At 42.5% G+C, this 15,377-nt stretch overlaps 1 protein-coding gene across 16 annotated transcripts in view; it reads right to left on the bottom strand.

Annotated features, from left to right (window-relative positions):
- Positions 1–13,987, bottom strand: part of BLVRA (biliverdin reductase A) — a 45,819-nt gene extending 31,832 nt beyond the window's left edge. For 9 of the 16 annotated variants that reach the window (XR_014228722.1, XR_014228723.1, XR_014228724.1 and 6 more), the window contains exon 1: positions 13,873–13,987. Coding sequence is in view for 3 of the 16 variants with exons in the window: in XM_082317279.1 (XP_082173405.1) it covers positions 2,935–2,985; positions 3,897–3,902 (57 nt within the window). In the remaining 13 variants the exon portion in view is untranslated. Of the gene's footprint in view, positions 1–224; positions 323–2,934; positions 2,986–3,896; positions 3,918–10,951; positions 11,139–12,835; positions 13,098–13,190; positions 13,850–13,872 lie in introns of those variants that run through there. The other 7 variants (XM_082317280.1, XM_082317279.1, XM_082317283.1 and 4 more) reach the window with 7 other exon arrangements.
- Between the last annotated feature and the right edge of the window lie 1,390 nt (positions 13,988–15,377).

Here is a 15,377-nt window from a genome sequence, read left to right on the forward strand (position 1 = left end):
CGCCGGTGCAATCACAGTGGAACTTCGGTCCCTACATCTCAAAACTGCTAACACTCACAGAGGCAAGCTTTAGGGAAGCGAGGCTTACCTCTGTTTTGTGCAACATCGCTAAGGCCATGCAAAGCCAGTGCAGAGGCAAGATAAAAGGCAGAACTTAAGAATTATCTCCCCTTCAAGAAAATTCTTCATGGCATATCTAGACATTACAGGATGAGAACGGGTACCTTCTCTCATGATACATAGAGAATTTCAGTAAGCCTCATGCATTCTCCCTGCAGTTTTCAAACTCTTGTTCCCACAGGTATGAATGAGTGACTCACATCTGAAATCAAAATATTTTGCAATTAATGTCACCTGCAATAGCATAACAGTGATGTGCAAGTCTTTCCTGAAGCGCTCCCAGCCTGGTCTTTTTAAGTGTGCTACTTCAAATGACTACCACTTTACTGCCACACGTTACCTTAAGAGTAGCAGAAACCTCGCAGATGAGTACTTAATCTGAAAACACTGCTGTCAAGCTTAGTTCACTTTTGCATACTCAACAGTTGAACCATTTCATTCCCACAGTAATTCTTTGGCAATTTTCACGCTCTCCAGCACCCCCTCCTCTACCTGTCAGATCTTTGCTTACAGTAAATCTACAACTCCACCAAACCTGAGTGCTGACATATGTTGCCACTTCCTTCCTGCCACTTAAAAATACACAGCACAATCCCTAGTGACCTGGCAGCCCCCTCCCACTGCTCCGAAGAGTAAAGGGGGACTCAGACGACCAGGGGCCAGCGACCAGGGAGACTGGGATTCAGGGGCAGCTACTGGGCAGACAGAGTGCCTGAGCCTGTCTGCTGGAAGGATCCACCTTGTACATATGTACATATATATATATTCTCACTAGCGGACCTCCATCCTGCTCAGCCAGAGAGGGGAAGAGGATGTGGCTGCTGGTGCTGTCTGTGTTCGTGTGAGTGCTCTATCTGTGGTCTGTGTGGCCGGCCACATACAAGTGTATATACCTGGTGTATACGTGTGCTCTGTGACTGGGAATACGTTTTCACTGGTTGGGCCATGGAGCTGCACAGCCTCGCTCCTCTCAGGCTGCCGGATTCAACCCGATATTTTCCCCTAACATAAACCAGGCTGGACCGAGGAAGTTCTCCAGATCTCCCTTTGCAGCAGACTTGTGGGTTAGACATCATAGAAAATGTTTTCTCTGTTATGGCAGCAAAGCCCTGAGACGGGGGTTGCAGCATCTTCCTCAATAGAAGCTTTTAGGGGAACACTGGACAGACAGCAGCAGCCACTGTAAAATCAACAAGTTGAAACCTTGAGGTTCCCTCCAGCCTTACATCTCTGATTTCAAACACCCAGAGCCCTGGCAGATGCTGTACTCAGGGTGTTGGTACATGTTATAACTCGTGCCACCACCTCATAGCAAGACGCATCTGCCTGGAGCAGAGAAAGCAGAAGCTGAACAGTGTGGCTTTTGTTAGTGTTGTTTTGTAAAAGGGAAGAACTCCACAAATGCTCCAATTTAGCAGCCTAGTCAAAGGCATAAATATCCTTTGTTCTGCAGGAAACCACTTATGCACTTTAACCTCTGTATGTGCTGAAGTACCTTTGGGAAGCAGACCCAACACAGGCCTCACTAATCCTAACTAAAGGCAGAACTTGAATAAAAAGGAAAAACAAAAATGGAGGCAAAAAAAAAAAATTGTTTGAATGCTAACATGCTGGAGCGGGGTTTTGTGTTTTTGCTCTGCCTTTGCTGCAACCTAGAGATAAAAGTAAAGTCCTTCTGCAAGAAAGAGACAGTCAGGAAGGCAACCCCCAACACTCTCTTTGTTACTTCTCTTTAAAACATTAATTGAACGTAAAGTGAGAGTCAGAAATTTTCTCAAAAACCTGCCAAGACCATTTACAGTCTCCACATTTCAGAGGAAGACAACAGCACCTAGAAGCTGTAGAGCAACCACATACATTTTCCTTGACAGTTGTTTGTTACGGTCTTAAGTACCAACCCTCCGCAGCACCTCTCCATCTCTCACACCCATCTCTCCGGCTATCGCAGCCCAGGCCACGGTTTCTTGGCAGGCACGCAGGCTCTGGTAGGCAAGTTATACCTTTGAGGCACCAGCTCTACCAGAGGTTTGCCAGCAGAAAACAGTCTCTCATCCTGACTGGCACCACTGTACCTTGGAAATAGCCAGAGCAGGCTTTTCTTCCTGGCTTTGAAATGCCATTTGAACAATACACCTGCATTGGTTTACATTTATATGCAAGCTTATTTGCCTAGGCTTTCTGATTAAATTCTAGTTTTCCAGCTGGCTGCCAAAGCTGAAGTTGACATAGTTATATTGAGATATGGCCAGATGCTGCGTTACAGCTGCCAAACAAGCACCTTTACTATATACAGTGATGGTTAATAATAACTGACTGCACTTTTAACAGATACACTGTCTCCAGCATTAATACTTAAGTAGAAAGGAAAACTTATTATTAAAACATACTTCTGCAACTTAACTCTACTAACTCCAGAGTCCGCAACAGTCCAGACTCCTGTCACAGTGTGGTTGCTTTCCACAGCCTGCAACTCCATACTTGCAGCAAAAACATTTCACAAAACTAATAAAAAACCGTGAGAGGTACTGGAAGAATCTGAAGATCTGTTTTTAATACATGATATATTCCACCCTGTGGAGGACTGAACCAGAAGTGCTTTGATGTACGTGCATGGGTATAAATGACCATTTTGTCCTGCTCTCTGTCTGTAGTCACCCTTTGTGGTTCAGATTTGGTTGCTAGCCTGAAGAGGAGAAACAAAGGCAAATAACACTTTTGAGATGGAGTCCCAGAGATGTGTAGAGAAGCTAAGTCCTCAGTCAGGCTCATTTTGTTTGAAACTCCAAGAACCAAATTACATTTGGATATACCTACACTGCTACGGCTGAAACTATCCAGGAAAGAATCAAGTCTGCTTTGGGGCACCTGAAAAAAAAATTAAAAGGAAGACATGAAGGGCTCCACTTTTTATTTTATAAAAACATCCCCTTAAAAACCAAACAAACAAAAAAACCCAAACAAACAAAACCAAACACAAAATCCTTACTTCTAATGTTAAGTTTCCAGGAACTACTCTGGAGTGAATTACAGAGAGCCTTGTGAAACTTCTGGTGGGTAAATAAACAATCCCACATAACTGCAGCCTCATCACAGCTATTCTTTAACAGAAAAAGGCTGCTTGTATGTGGCTAATTAGTATATGACTAAAGCAAAGAGAGCCACAAACAGTCCCAAAAATTTCTTTCAGGCTTTAACGTGCTATAACGATTTTTGAAAGTGAATTTGTCCATGGTGGTAGAAGAAGAGTGTTTTAACAAGCGACTGTCAGTTACTTTGGAGTAAAGTCCAATTTTAGATGAGCACTCAGGAGAATGAGCTATGGTATGGAGCTATCAGCAATTCACAGATCCTAATTTTCCATGGGATTGAGCAATATTATGGCTACAGTACCAGTCTGTGCCTGAACACAGGCTGGAGAAAATAACCCAGAGTAAAGCTAAAAATGGTACTAACTCAAAGAAAAAAATGGCATGAAACACATCCTCCATCACTTTTTTAACTTAACGCCCATGTAAACACTAAAGCTATCACAGAATTGAACTCTGCCTGGTCCTTGTGGACCACAAACTTTGTCCCCTGGCTTCCCCGCAGAACAATAAAGCCACCAGAGTGAAGTCTCCCCATGGCTAATCAGCTGAACACTAATTACTGAGGCTCTGCTTAAACACCTATTTCATACAAAGACATTGCTGTTTTGTGCTGACTCTTACAGTTTTTAAAATTGAGAGCTTTTCATGTTCCGTTAAAAAAAAAATAGGAGGACTACTCATCCATACCTGCATTTTTGGGGAAGCTTTACTCGGAGCTAATCACAAGAGGTGTAGCTGACAGGGCAGGAAGCTGAGACATGCCAAATAATCTCAGCACATTCCCTTCCCTCCCTATGCTGCTCATTTTGTTTTCGCTGTGTCACCTACCCAGAGAAGAGGCTTCTCCGCCTCACTTGATAGATTTACGAGTGCTTTGCAGGTAAACTCCAATGCCAGGAGTGACTTCCAAGCATTTGCTGTAATACAAATTAAAGTGATGCTGGACAATTATAGAAAAATGTTCTGAAATATCTTCTCAATTATTACATCTGCCCCTGAATTTGCCTGCCAATTACTGCAGTCCTTTCGACAAGAATTTTCTTCTTCAGAGGGTGTCACAAATGCAGAACTGGGCCGGGCAGAAGCAGGGAAGCTATGTTTCCAGGCTGTATTCCTACTTTCTCCCAGAAATTTACTGGGTGACTTACAGCAAGAAAATCACATCCCCTTTCCCTGTCAGGCTTCCCAATTCCAGAGCAGGGGAAATCTCTCTCTTGTGCAAAACACTCTTAGACCTACTGATGATAAGTGCAATGTAAGAAGTAGGTATTATTACAACCTCTGTTCTTCGCTGTAGGAAATCCCACACAGATCAGACATCTAGAAAAGGTGGCTAAGGTGTGTGTTGAAATATCTATATAAAACAATACCACATAATGCATGACACAAAAATATCTTTTTTCTTTCCTTTCTCTGGCTGTTAAATTCATCTAAGACCTGAACCCTACAAGGAATTATATGCATGCTTAGCTTTAATCACAAGTAATCCCACTGACATCAATAAAAAGACTCCTACAAGTACATTAAGAAAGAAGAGCTTTTGCTGTTTACTGTAATATTAGTAGGCACAAGAACAAATCACGTATCCAGCCACAAGTATGGTCTTTTAATATCCTTATGGACTCAACCCAATAGATGATACCTATCTTCCGGTCCACTAAAGGTCACTCCGTGACAGGCTGACCTATTTTGAGAATTCCCAAAACAAAAAAGTATTCCTGCTACATGCTGCAGTCACCATAAAGATGCTGCTTACCTTGGCTGATGAAACTCTCTGCCTCCCATCACTAGCATGATGGCAAATCGTAACACCGGGGCCTGCCCCATACTCTCTTCAGAGCAAACAATAATCACATAAATTGTAGCTGGTCAGACAAGTGTATTTTTTAGCAGACTTTCTCTTCCCCTTCCCCAGCAAAAATGTTTTCACCCTTCTAAAATAAATGCAGAGTGATAGAAAGTTTTTTTAATAACTAGATTAAGATAACTTGGGAAGTAAAGTTTTGCATAACGTTGTAATCTTAAAAACGATGTATGCAATGGCTAACACCTCTGTCATTTTATCAGTGTACCACTCCTCAGTAGGGCCTGATAAATGCAATGGATGCTCTCCATTCTCATTAAATTTTGGAAATCTACCAATGGCAGCAATTACTTGAGAGTAGGAAAAAAAATAGCTCTTGAATGAAGGTTAACAGTTGAGGTTACTCAAATCCTTCCTAACTTTAGAGCTCAGGATTTTTCATGTTATTGGGCATCACAACACTCAGGAATCATACAGGCTGGCCACTAGCCTCCTCTCTCATGAAGAGATAAGTCTACAAATCAATGTGATTTAGCAGTCAAGTAGTCCCGACATGATACTCATCTGTTAAAATTGTCTCAAGAAACTGAAAACACCTTTACCAAAATGTCAGCCACTAGAGGGGGCGTTTCGTATCCTACTTAAATCATACCAATAAGAAAGTTAATGAAAAAAGTTAAAAAGGTTACAGGAATGCTGTAAAAGCATACTTCCCACAGGACTTCAACTGTGCATTAGGTCCCATGCAAAGTTTTAGGAAGAACAATGCTTTCTTTGTGTATAACCAGACACATTGCAAAAGCAAACTCCACATCCTCCCTTCCAATTCCTAGGTCTACCCCCATCAAACCCTACGATTTCTACAAGCAGAGAGGTAGTTTTATCTGCTAAGAAGATGGCTAAACTACCCACTAGTTTTCATTTGCCTATCAAGTCAGACAGCTCTGAGCATGCCTAAACCTGAACCTTCAAGCGTGCCAACCTAGAGCCTGACATGTTCAGGCTCACACTCAGGCTTGACAAATGAGCAAAAGAATGACCTACAGAACGGTTCCTATTTACAACTGTTTGCCTCTTTACCGATCCGCCAGCACCAGATTTAGTGTTCCAAAAAGTCTCCAAAAGGACCTAAAAAGCAGCCATCGAGTTGGGTCCAACTGCAAGCAAAGCAGAAGATCCTACTTGGCTCAAGCCGTTCCAACAGCTACTAATATTAAAAACATGTCTAGAGAGAAACGAATACATATTGCAACTCCCAGATCAGGTATTCCCATCTTGCACATGGATGTGTAATGAATACAAAACTCGTTAAAAATTATAATCTGACTCGATGGTTGGGTCCACGCAGTAACATTAGCTGGAGAAGGACACAGGATGGATTGTGCCAGTGTATTAAGGGCACTGTAGGTTCTACATACTTTGTTAGATCTCGTTGGTTTGGGACCAGTGAAGCTGCTGGCAGTGCCTACAAAACTCATGACCCTCACCAAAATTTCTGTAAAAATAACTATAATTGGCGAACAGGCTTTAAAAAAGCCTTTACTCCTCATAATCTGCCTTCAAAGATGTGGAGCTTGAAGGTTTTAATGAAGCTGAATGCCTGCTCAGAGGAATATTTTAAATACGCAACCTATTCATAACCAGCAGGACCAGGTAAGTTGGACGAAACAACCAAGTACCACTCTTTTGGTTTCCTCTACCAAATGGATCTACTTAACGTGGACCAGTATTTTATTTACAACAACTGTGGCTGAACAAATGGATAATATCCCATCAAAGGCAGGATCGGCACAACTGCCTAACTTTGCAACAACTAAAACAGCTACTGCAAAGGTTCAGGAGCAGACAATACTCAGTCCACTGGATTTTTTCTGCAATATTTTGGTGAAGCGATTTAACAGTTACTCTTACAAGATAAGAGCTCTGTCCCCTCCTCAAGTTCATGCCCTTAACTGCACCACTCCTTTAAGTGACCAAAGAGGTCACTGAGTTCTGAAAAGAAGAGACCGGCCGTACTGAACCACCACCATCCAATGTTACCAAGGGTAACATTAAAGATATTTTAAAATGGAACAGCAACCCTGCTCAGTACTTTATTCAGCCTTGCAGCTTTTTAAAATCTCAGTCTAAATCCCTTCTTTCCTCCTTACCTTCTGCTAGCATAACTCAACAAAGCATTTTGAGGTTCTGGGAAAGAAACTCACTGCATAAGGCTAATTTCTACTATTTAAGTCATTTATATCTCAGGAACGACTGTGGCCTCTCCACAAACTGGGTTTCAGACAAGTTATCTCTTTTTTTTAATCATTAGAAACAGAAAACACAAGAAAACACTACATTAGTAACATAAACACAAATACTACACATGGATATTTGTAAGTTGTCACTGTTTTATAGATGTCTGCCTTAGCTATGGGACAATACATCTCTGCTCTTCCCTCCCATGGTCAGACTTGTGTAGATAAAGGCAGCAATGGAGCCTGAGCAGTTCAGAATACATAACTGACAACTGTCTGCAATGATCTGTCCTCTGAGCCCACTTGGATCCATTGGCTTTGGTTAGGATTAAATTGAGTCGGAGAAAGAGCGTAACAGTGTGGCCAAATAATGGCTTGTGAGCCAGACTTACAGGTCATAAGCCATTTGACGACACTTGCTTTCAGGCTGGATGGTTTTTCCTCTTGACCACATGGATTTTAGTTCTGCAGTCTGGAATAGTAAAGTTTATTCCAGATAGGCATGTAAGCAAGAATAAGGTGATGTAGGAGCTGGAAATTAAAAATAATAATAATCACAGTGTAAAGGAACGTACTTTGAACTTATTTTTGTTGGAATGACAGAATGGTTTGGGTTGGAAGGGACCTTTCAAGATTATCTAGTCCAACCCCCCTGGCATGGGTGTGATGTTTCCCTTTTTCCAGTCACTAGGGACTTTGCCTGATTGCCATGACTTTTCAAATATGATGGAGAGTGACTTGGCAACTGCATCAGTTCTTCCTGCTCGTGACTATTCTCTTGATGAAAAAGGCCATCCCTGTCAGCATGGCAGTATGAGATCCCAAAGGCAAAAGATGAAGAGTTGAAGCCTCATTTAGTAGTCATTTAACCAAAAGAAACTTAATCTCCAGGGTTATCGGCACTTTCATGCTTCCTGAGGAGCTGATAACTTAGCAGCATCGAGGATAGGAAGACTTCCCCTCCCATGTTTTAAAAACAGTAACATTGTGTTTCCGATATTACAGGACATTTGATGCTGGGAAGGTACCAGCCCATTGACGGGGATGGTGGTAAGCTGCAGTGGACCAGCAGTTTTTCTGATAGGTGCTCTTTCAACCCGAGTACATGAACATAAGAAAACTGCTGACCTTGCATTAGAAAAAAAAGTAGTGCATCATGCATTTCCCTGGTGCAAAATTAGGCCTTCTTCAGAGACAGCAGGGAATAAAGACTGTGTTCTCCATCTCTGCCCTCTTGAGAAAGCAGCATCCTTTCTGGTGGAGTCTTGGCAGAAAAACTGGGCTCAGGGCAGTCAAAGAATTATGTTGCCACATTCCCTGCTCAGAGGGCAAGAGGAGAAAGGGTGTGAAGCTCTTCTCTCCCCTAAAACAGGGGACCAACTGCCGTCAATCCACTTTAAGCCCTGTTCATATTAACATATAATACAGATACTTTTATGGTTCTTTTGCTGTGTTTTCATTGTGTCTATATTGCAAATATTACTAGATTAGGCTGGTTGTCACCAGGACCTATCCAGGAAGGACTGGGTTGTAAACACCTGTCAGAATACTGTTATTTTTAAGCAGTAAGCAGAGTCAGGCAAATGACCTGTTTCTTCTGAAAAGATTTATTCAACAGCCCTTAGTCTTAAGGCCTCACCAGAGATGCCAGGCATGTAAGAAGAGATGGTATGTCTTATCTTTCTAAATACTGGGCTAAGTGCAAGGACAGCTATTCCACTTTACTATGCAAGTAAGTAAATGTAAAATAGATTTCACAATCAAAGTTTTGCTCAGCTGTTGCCATTTGAGAAGATTACAAGGTCCAAACGAAAAACGTGCTTCCCAGAGCAAACATTTCCAGCAGCCACCAGTACTGGTTATCCTGACTTCTGGATGACGAACCTAAGACATCTCGGGGCTGTTTCTAACAGACTGCATTCCAGGTTACTTAGACTGCAAATTCAAGTACTCCGTAATAATATAAAAACCAGGCCTATTCTGTCCTACATTGGACACCAAGAATGAAAGCGGACAAAGCCCATGGTCACCTCCAACGCCAGAAGTGTACCACTCCAGTTTACAGCCTCATCACTTAACAGTGAATTGTCACCAGTACAGAATCTACCTTTATCCTTTCCTGCAAGCTCCTCACAGATTTTTGCCACTAGAGAATCATAGCTTTAGAAGAAGACAGAAGTCAGGAGTTAATTTGCCTTCTCCATCCAAATTTTATGAATCTGATTTAATGGGGACAAAAAAAAAAAATCTCAGTCCTTTATATATTTGCATCTGTCACCAAGACTAAACCTAGAGAGATCTATACAAACACGCTGATCCCACTTCCAGCTGCACGCAATTGTGCTATGCCTGAGAAAAAATAGCAAATTACTCCAAAGACAAGTACAAGCAAGCCACCACGGTCTCTAAATTCATCACCAAATAACAGACTAACCAGTCTTCTGTTGCTAATCTGTGTGAGAGCCTGCAAAAGACAGTAAATACTGAATAAGGGCTGTTCTCCCTAGCAACAGAAAGGTTCACAAAGCTTTATAGCTTCTAGTGTAGCTAAAAAACATCCACGGCCTTTCAGCTAGAGTCACTGTGGTCTCAACTTTTCCTCTCACATCCCGTACTACTTCTTTCTCTTATTTAGGGCTTATGGGATTATTTAATAATTCCATATTCTTTCTGGCAGCTTTCCTCTCCTCCCATTCACGGAACAAAGGTAACAAGACAATAAAGATTCCTTTCTGCCCACACATTTCACTAAGAAGGAAAGCTAACAAACACAGTAACATTACTTGAGCCATGAGAATGGCTTGCTTTTGTTAGCCAGTGTAGTGCAGCCTTTAATTTAAATTTATCATTTAGGATAGTTACTGTAATATAACATGAACGCTACTTGCCCCAAACAGGGTCTAACTGGTTTATAATGCTGTACTAAGAAGAAGGAAGGAAGGAGAGAAAAAAAAAAAAAAAAAAAAAAAAGAGAAACTTCTTTTATGCTAACTGTTGAACTCGTTGAAGTGGTAGATTGCACTCATCTGGAATAACAGGATTAGCAAATGTATTTCATTATCTTTCCCAGTCAGGTGTGTTTTCTGCAATGCTTTCTAATTAGCACAGTAGAGCTCTGTCTGAGTTGCAAACATTAGTCTAGGGAACGCTTAAGTTCAGTTAAACAAAAAGTCAAAGCTCTTTTTGTTTAGTAGAGAAGAAACAGGTCAAATGTAGATTTATATTTTTATTACAATTGCACTTATTTTACAATGTTTCAAGATGTAAGCCCAACAGTTTGGCCTTACATGCGTAAGAATGCTTTCCACAGTTCAAGGCTAACTCCAGAGGAGAGGGACAGGCCCTCAGCAACCTTTGTCTACTAAGTTACAAGGGCATGTATACATTCAAGGTTTGTTTTGGGTTTTTTTTGTTTTGTTTTTGTTTTTTAAACTACAGGATTAAGCTGCTAAGTGCCTTGGCTTTCAGACTGTTTTTCTTCCCTAAGTCCCATTCCCTCCCCTCTCAGTGAAGTAACCTTTCTGACACCTCGCTTAATAAAGTGCAGTACAAGCATAATGTAAGTTCTTTTACTACACTGAGCACTACCCGCAAGCCTCAGAAAGGTCTACGGTTGCCTGAAAATTAGAGGAAGGGGTTATCCCCAGTCCCACATATGTTGATGTTGCTGTACCACTGTGTCAAACGCAGGAACTCCTTACCTGGGGAGTTATTCTCCCACTGCAAACACTGCTTTATCACAGCTATCCAAGCTCTTTCTGTTAGCTTCTCCACTTCTTTCCAGTTTTGGCTTGTTTTTATCTCCTGTTGCCTGACTGGTGCTTACCTAGCCAAGGATGGCAGCACAGACAGACACCAGTGGTAATGGAAAACACCCACTGAAGCTTCCTACAACAAATCTGCACAACATACAGCGCAATATCCTCTCCACAAGCCATACGAAACGGCGGTGACTTCAGAGTCATCATTACAAAGCAAAAATGCCAATGTGCATTCCACTCCTGCATCTCACTGAAGTCCTGACACCCAAGTGCAAGATGAGAAGTGATGCCAGTTTTAATTCCAAAAGCGGTCAGTAAATTTATCAATTCATGTTCACTTGTTTTGAGAAGGACAGTTCATTTTTAATGCAGAGATCAAAGTGGCCCTTTTCTTATCCTGTTCTCATCCACTGAGCCCCAGTTTCTAAAGCCTGTGGATACAGCAGACGCCCTTCATTTGGAAAAAAAAAAAAAAGTAGTTTGGCGCTTTGACATTTAAAATGAAGTCTCTCAGAGCTGAATGTGGTGGTCTTTTGGGGTCGTAGGTTTGTTTTTTTTTTTTTTTTTTTTTTTTGGGGGGGGGGTGGGGAGTGGGTGTTGAAACATCCAGTTAGAACTACAATTTGGAAAATGAGGAGGACACTAAAAATAAGAAGTTGAAAACTACAAAGATGGATTCTCCTTTTTAGCCATACAAAATAAGCATTGCCATTCCTTTAAGGATAATACAAACCATACTTCATTGACTTAAACTCTAATTGCTCACAAACAATTCACTGTCTAAAGAAACTGTGAGGTTGGTATTAGAAAAAAAGTTTGTTGACCACGTGCATGTAAACTCAGGAGGACAAATCCAGAATCATAAGCCTTCCAGTATAAGAGAAGTTCCCTGATCCAATGGTAAGAATCATATCAGTCATTAATATTTTACTATCAATTATTGAATATCTAAGTTGCATGCACTGCTTGTGACAGCAGTTTTTAGTAAGACTTTAACTAAGGCTTTCTTATACATGCTGAAAATTTAAAATGTTTACCTATTACTCTTTATTTTGTGAAGATTAAACTTCAAGTTGGATTTATATTAATGAAACAGATTTGTCTTTATTTTCCCATTTATCAACACAAATGACAGAAAGATGCTCAAACACTATGTTATTGGTTTTTGGCACAGTGTCATTCTATGTTTGCATCTGTAACCAGAGAACCAACAGCTGAACGACTATCCTCATTCCGGAAAAATTAATTTGGCAAGCCAGTGCAAGGAGTTTGATAAAAATGACTTCACACAAAAGCAGTTCAATAAACTGTTGCCCTAATTAACACTAGCTTGGCTTTTTTGGACAAGCTCCAACACAGAAGTTCAGCACGATGCCAGGAGAGTTATGTAAAAGCTGAGCCCGTCTTTTCTCTGTGTGTAGACTGAGCTTTGATATATGGTGGGTTTTTTTTTTTAAGACAGTTAGAGATTGGTGGTAGCTGTGACTAGAGCACAAAGTAATTATTAATAAAGTGTCAATATGTTTTACACACGGATTCTGTACTGTATCTGAGAACATAAGAATCACCTTTCTCCCGCCAAAGGCTGTCTGGAATACGGCCCCACCAGGCTCCTTTACAAAAGGAAAATATTCTCATCTCCACTTTACACACAGGTAAACTGAGGTACGGCAAGGTTAATGGTCTGCTGTTTCAGAAGGGAGTGTCAAACACCTGCAGTAAACCTGGATTTTAACAGGATCTGGAGGAAGCTCAGCCCTTCTAAAAACCAAGCCCAGAAGACGCTTTGTAGGGAAGGATTTAAATGACCTCTCACACTCTCACCATGCAGCGCTCTGGACACCCAATGATGCTACTTGGCTACTCCACATCGTTTGCAAGCTAATGCTCTGCTCCGCTGCACCTTGGACATTCTTCCAAGGAAAGGGCTTTTCTCTGTTTTTTCTTTCTCCCCGCCGCCCCGCTCCCGGCGCGCTGGCCTGTCGCCTCCAGCGTGGTGGGTGCCCTAGGAGCTGCTAGGGCAACGTGACTCGCAGGACTTCCCCACTCCTCCACAACCGAGGGGGAAACGCTGGTGGCGAGCAATCTTGGGAAGGGTGGAGGGGGGGCGGTCAGAAGACGAAAGCGGTGCTCCCAAATCCTAATTACAGTTAGCAGGGAGGAAGGAATAGTCACTAACCTCTTCAGCTCACAGAGGAGGAACGTGATCCTGTTTAATTCTCCTTCGCTCCCTGCAGCTCCTTCTTATACAACACTCTGCAGCTCCAGCATATCAATGCGCCGCTCGCCCCGCTGCTATCATTGCAGCAACACCCCCTTGGCCAGGAATCCAATAAGGACACTATAGGGGCGGGCTGTAGCCAGCAGCAGCTGCAGCCGCAGAAAGGCTGGTGCAGGCAGGGAGGCTGGGGGCTTTCGCCTAGGGAAGAGCCGGGAAGCTGCACATGGCTCCCGAGGGGCTGACACCTCCCGGGGGACCTGCGCAAGACCCCGGTGAAGCCCACGCAGCGGTCACCCCAGCCAGGCGCTACCCACAGCCCAGTCAGGCAGTGGCTCGCAGGGGCTGGTACATCGGCAGTGCTCCTGTCCGCCCAGCTGCATCCAGAGGGTCTATGCTGCAGGCTGAGTCCGTGCTCAGGAAATTGGGAGTTTTCGGCAGTTGGAAGCGGAAAAAATCACTCCCTGCCTGGCTTCCCCCGAGCAGGCAGTACGCAGAAAGCAGCCACTAGGACAGCCCAGGCCAGGTGTTACACAAGCTCTTACTCAAGACTGTTTGTCTCCCTTCCCACAGGGATTGCTTCCTCGCCCACAACACACACTGTGCTTAAGTACTAGCTTTTCCTTAGAGAGTCCCTTCTTACCCAGATCTTATTTCCCAGCCTCTTTACTTGCCGTTTCTTATCTACATGCAGCAGGACTTTCAGCTCCTTCATTCAGGGCTTGGAAGATCAAAGTCGGGGATGATGCAGCTATTTTCCCCCAGGCCAGTAGTTCCTGCAATAAAGTGTGTGTGAAATGAGGATGGTCTGAATTCTACAGATCATCATGATGATGTTGGGCATTCACAGACCATGACAGAACCTAAAACTGTGTCACAGCAGGACCACAGGTACAAAGGATCACATTCTGTACTCATTCACCTCAGTCGTAAAGTAGAAATAACTCTGGAGAAATCAGTAACTATTTTTTTTTTTGCACTCGAGTGTGTTCAATTCAACCTATTTCTGGCAAATCTTGGGGCATGCTATGTGTAAATAGGAATACTATAAGTAGTCTGTCGTCTTCCTATAAAACGTAAAAATTCAATGCAGCTCTAGATTCCTTAAATTCTTTATTCTGAATTTCTGCAGATTGGGATTGCAAGAGTAATACACTCTTCTTTCCATACTTTCCCACTTGTGTCTTCTGACCAGTTAACTTCCTCACCAGCAAGACTTCAGGAACTCACTTGGCCTCCTCCCAGATACATTTTCTTTTCCAGAGTCACGTTTTCTGAGCCAGTGACGGAGTTTTAACTCATGCAAAACTTCTGTGGTCTAACCTAACTTCCCCTGAACATGGGGTTTATACTGACATTATTATGCTGGATGTTTTAAATATGTCACGGGATGTTTCAAAATTCTTTCCTTCCCCTTTCAAACACGTTGTATTACCACAGGCTAAAGCACAGATCCACATATCAGCAGCTCTAATTACAGGCGTTACACAACTTCAATAAGGAGGAGCTCCAGAGAGTAACTGAAGAATTATATGCAAGGCTAACGAGGAGGAAGTTCAGAGTCCATCAAAGCATGAATGAAGGTCTGCAACATATGTGTGGTATTACATAAAGGAGGATTGGCAGACCAGGAGGAACGGCATTTAAAGATATATATCATGAGTTCAACATATGGGACCGCTAATGACTAGCACGTGACTGTATGCTTAGCATAAAGTAATGAATCAATTAGCATATGATAGGAAACCGTAACGAATAGCAGAACATATGAAAGAACGTGTATGGGAGTGATTAGAGGCAGATGTAACTCCGAGCCTTTGGATTCAGTAACAGCACTCGCATTTGTACAGCCACGTGTTCTACAGGATGCAGGACCTGTCCGATCTCATAAGTAACCTTGTAAAAAAATAAAAAAAAACCCCTACTTCCCAGATGGACCAGCTTCCAAAACCAGGTGGGAGTGGCAGCACGCAGCCAAACAGGAGGGCAAAACTGCCTCTATCCACCACACCGCGGAGTTAGGTTAGCTTAAACCCGTCAGGTAACTACTTGCTGTTTGATCCCTGTGTACAGCCTAGAACTTCCTCTGCCATAGGTTTGTTTGTTTATTCAGGTGGCTAGATAACAAACCCAACATTTAACTGAACT

Source organism: Platalea leucorodia (assembly GCF_965183815.1).
Source record: "Platalea leucorodia genome assembly, chromosome: 1".
NCBI lineage: Eukaryota > Metazoa > Chordata > Aves > Pelecaniformes > Threskiornithidae > Platalea > Platalea leucorodia.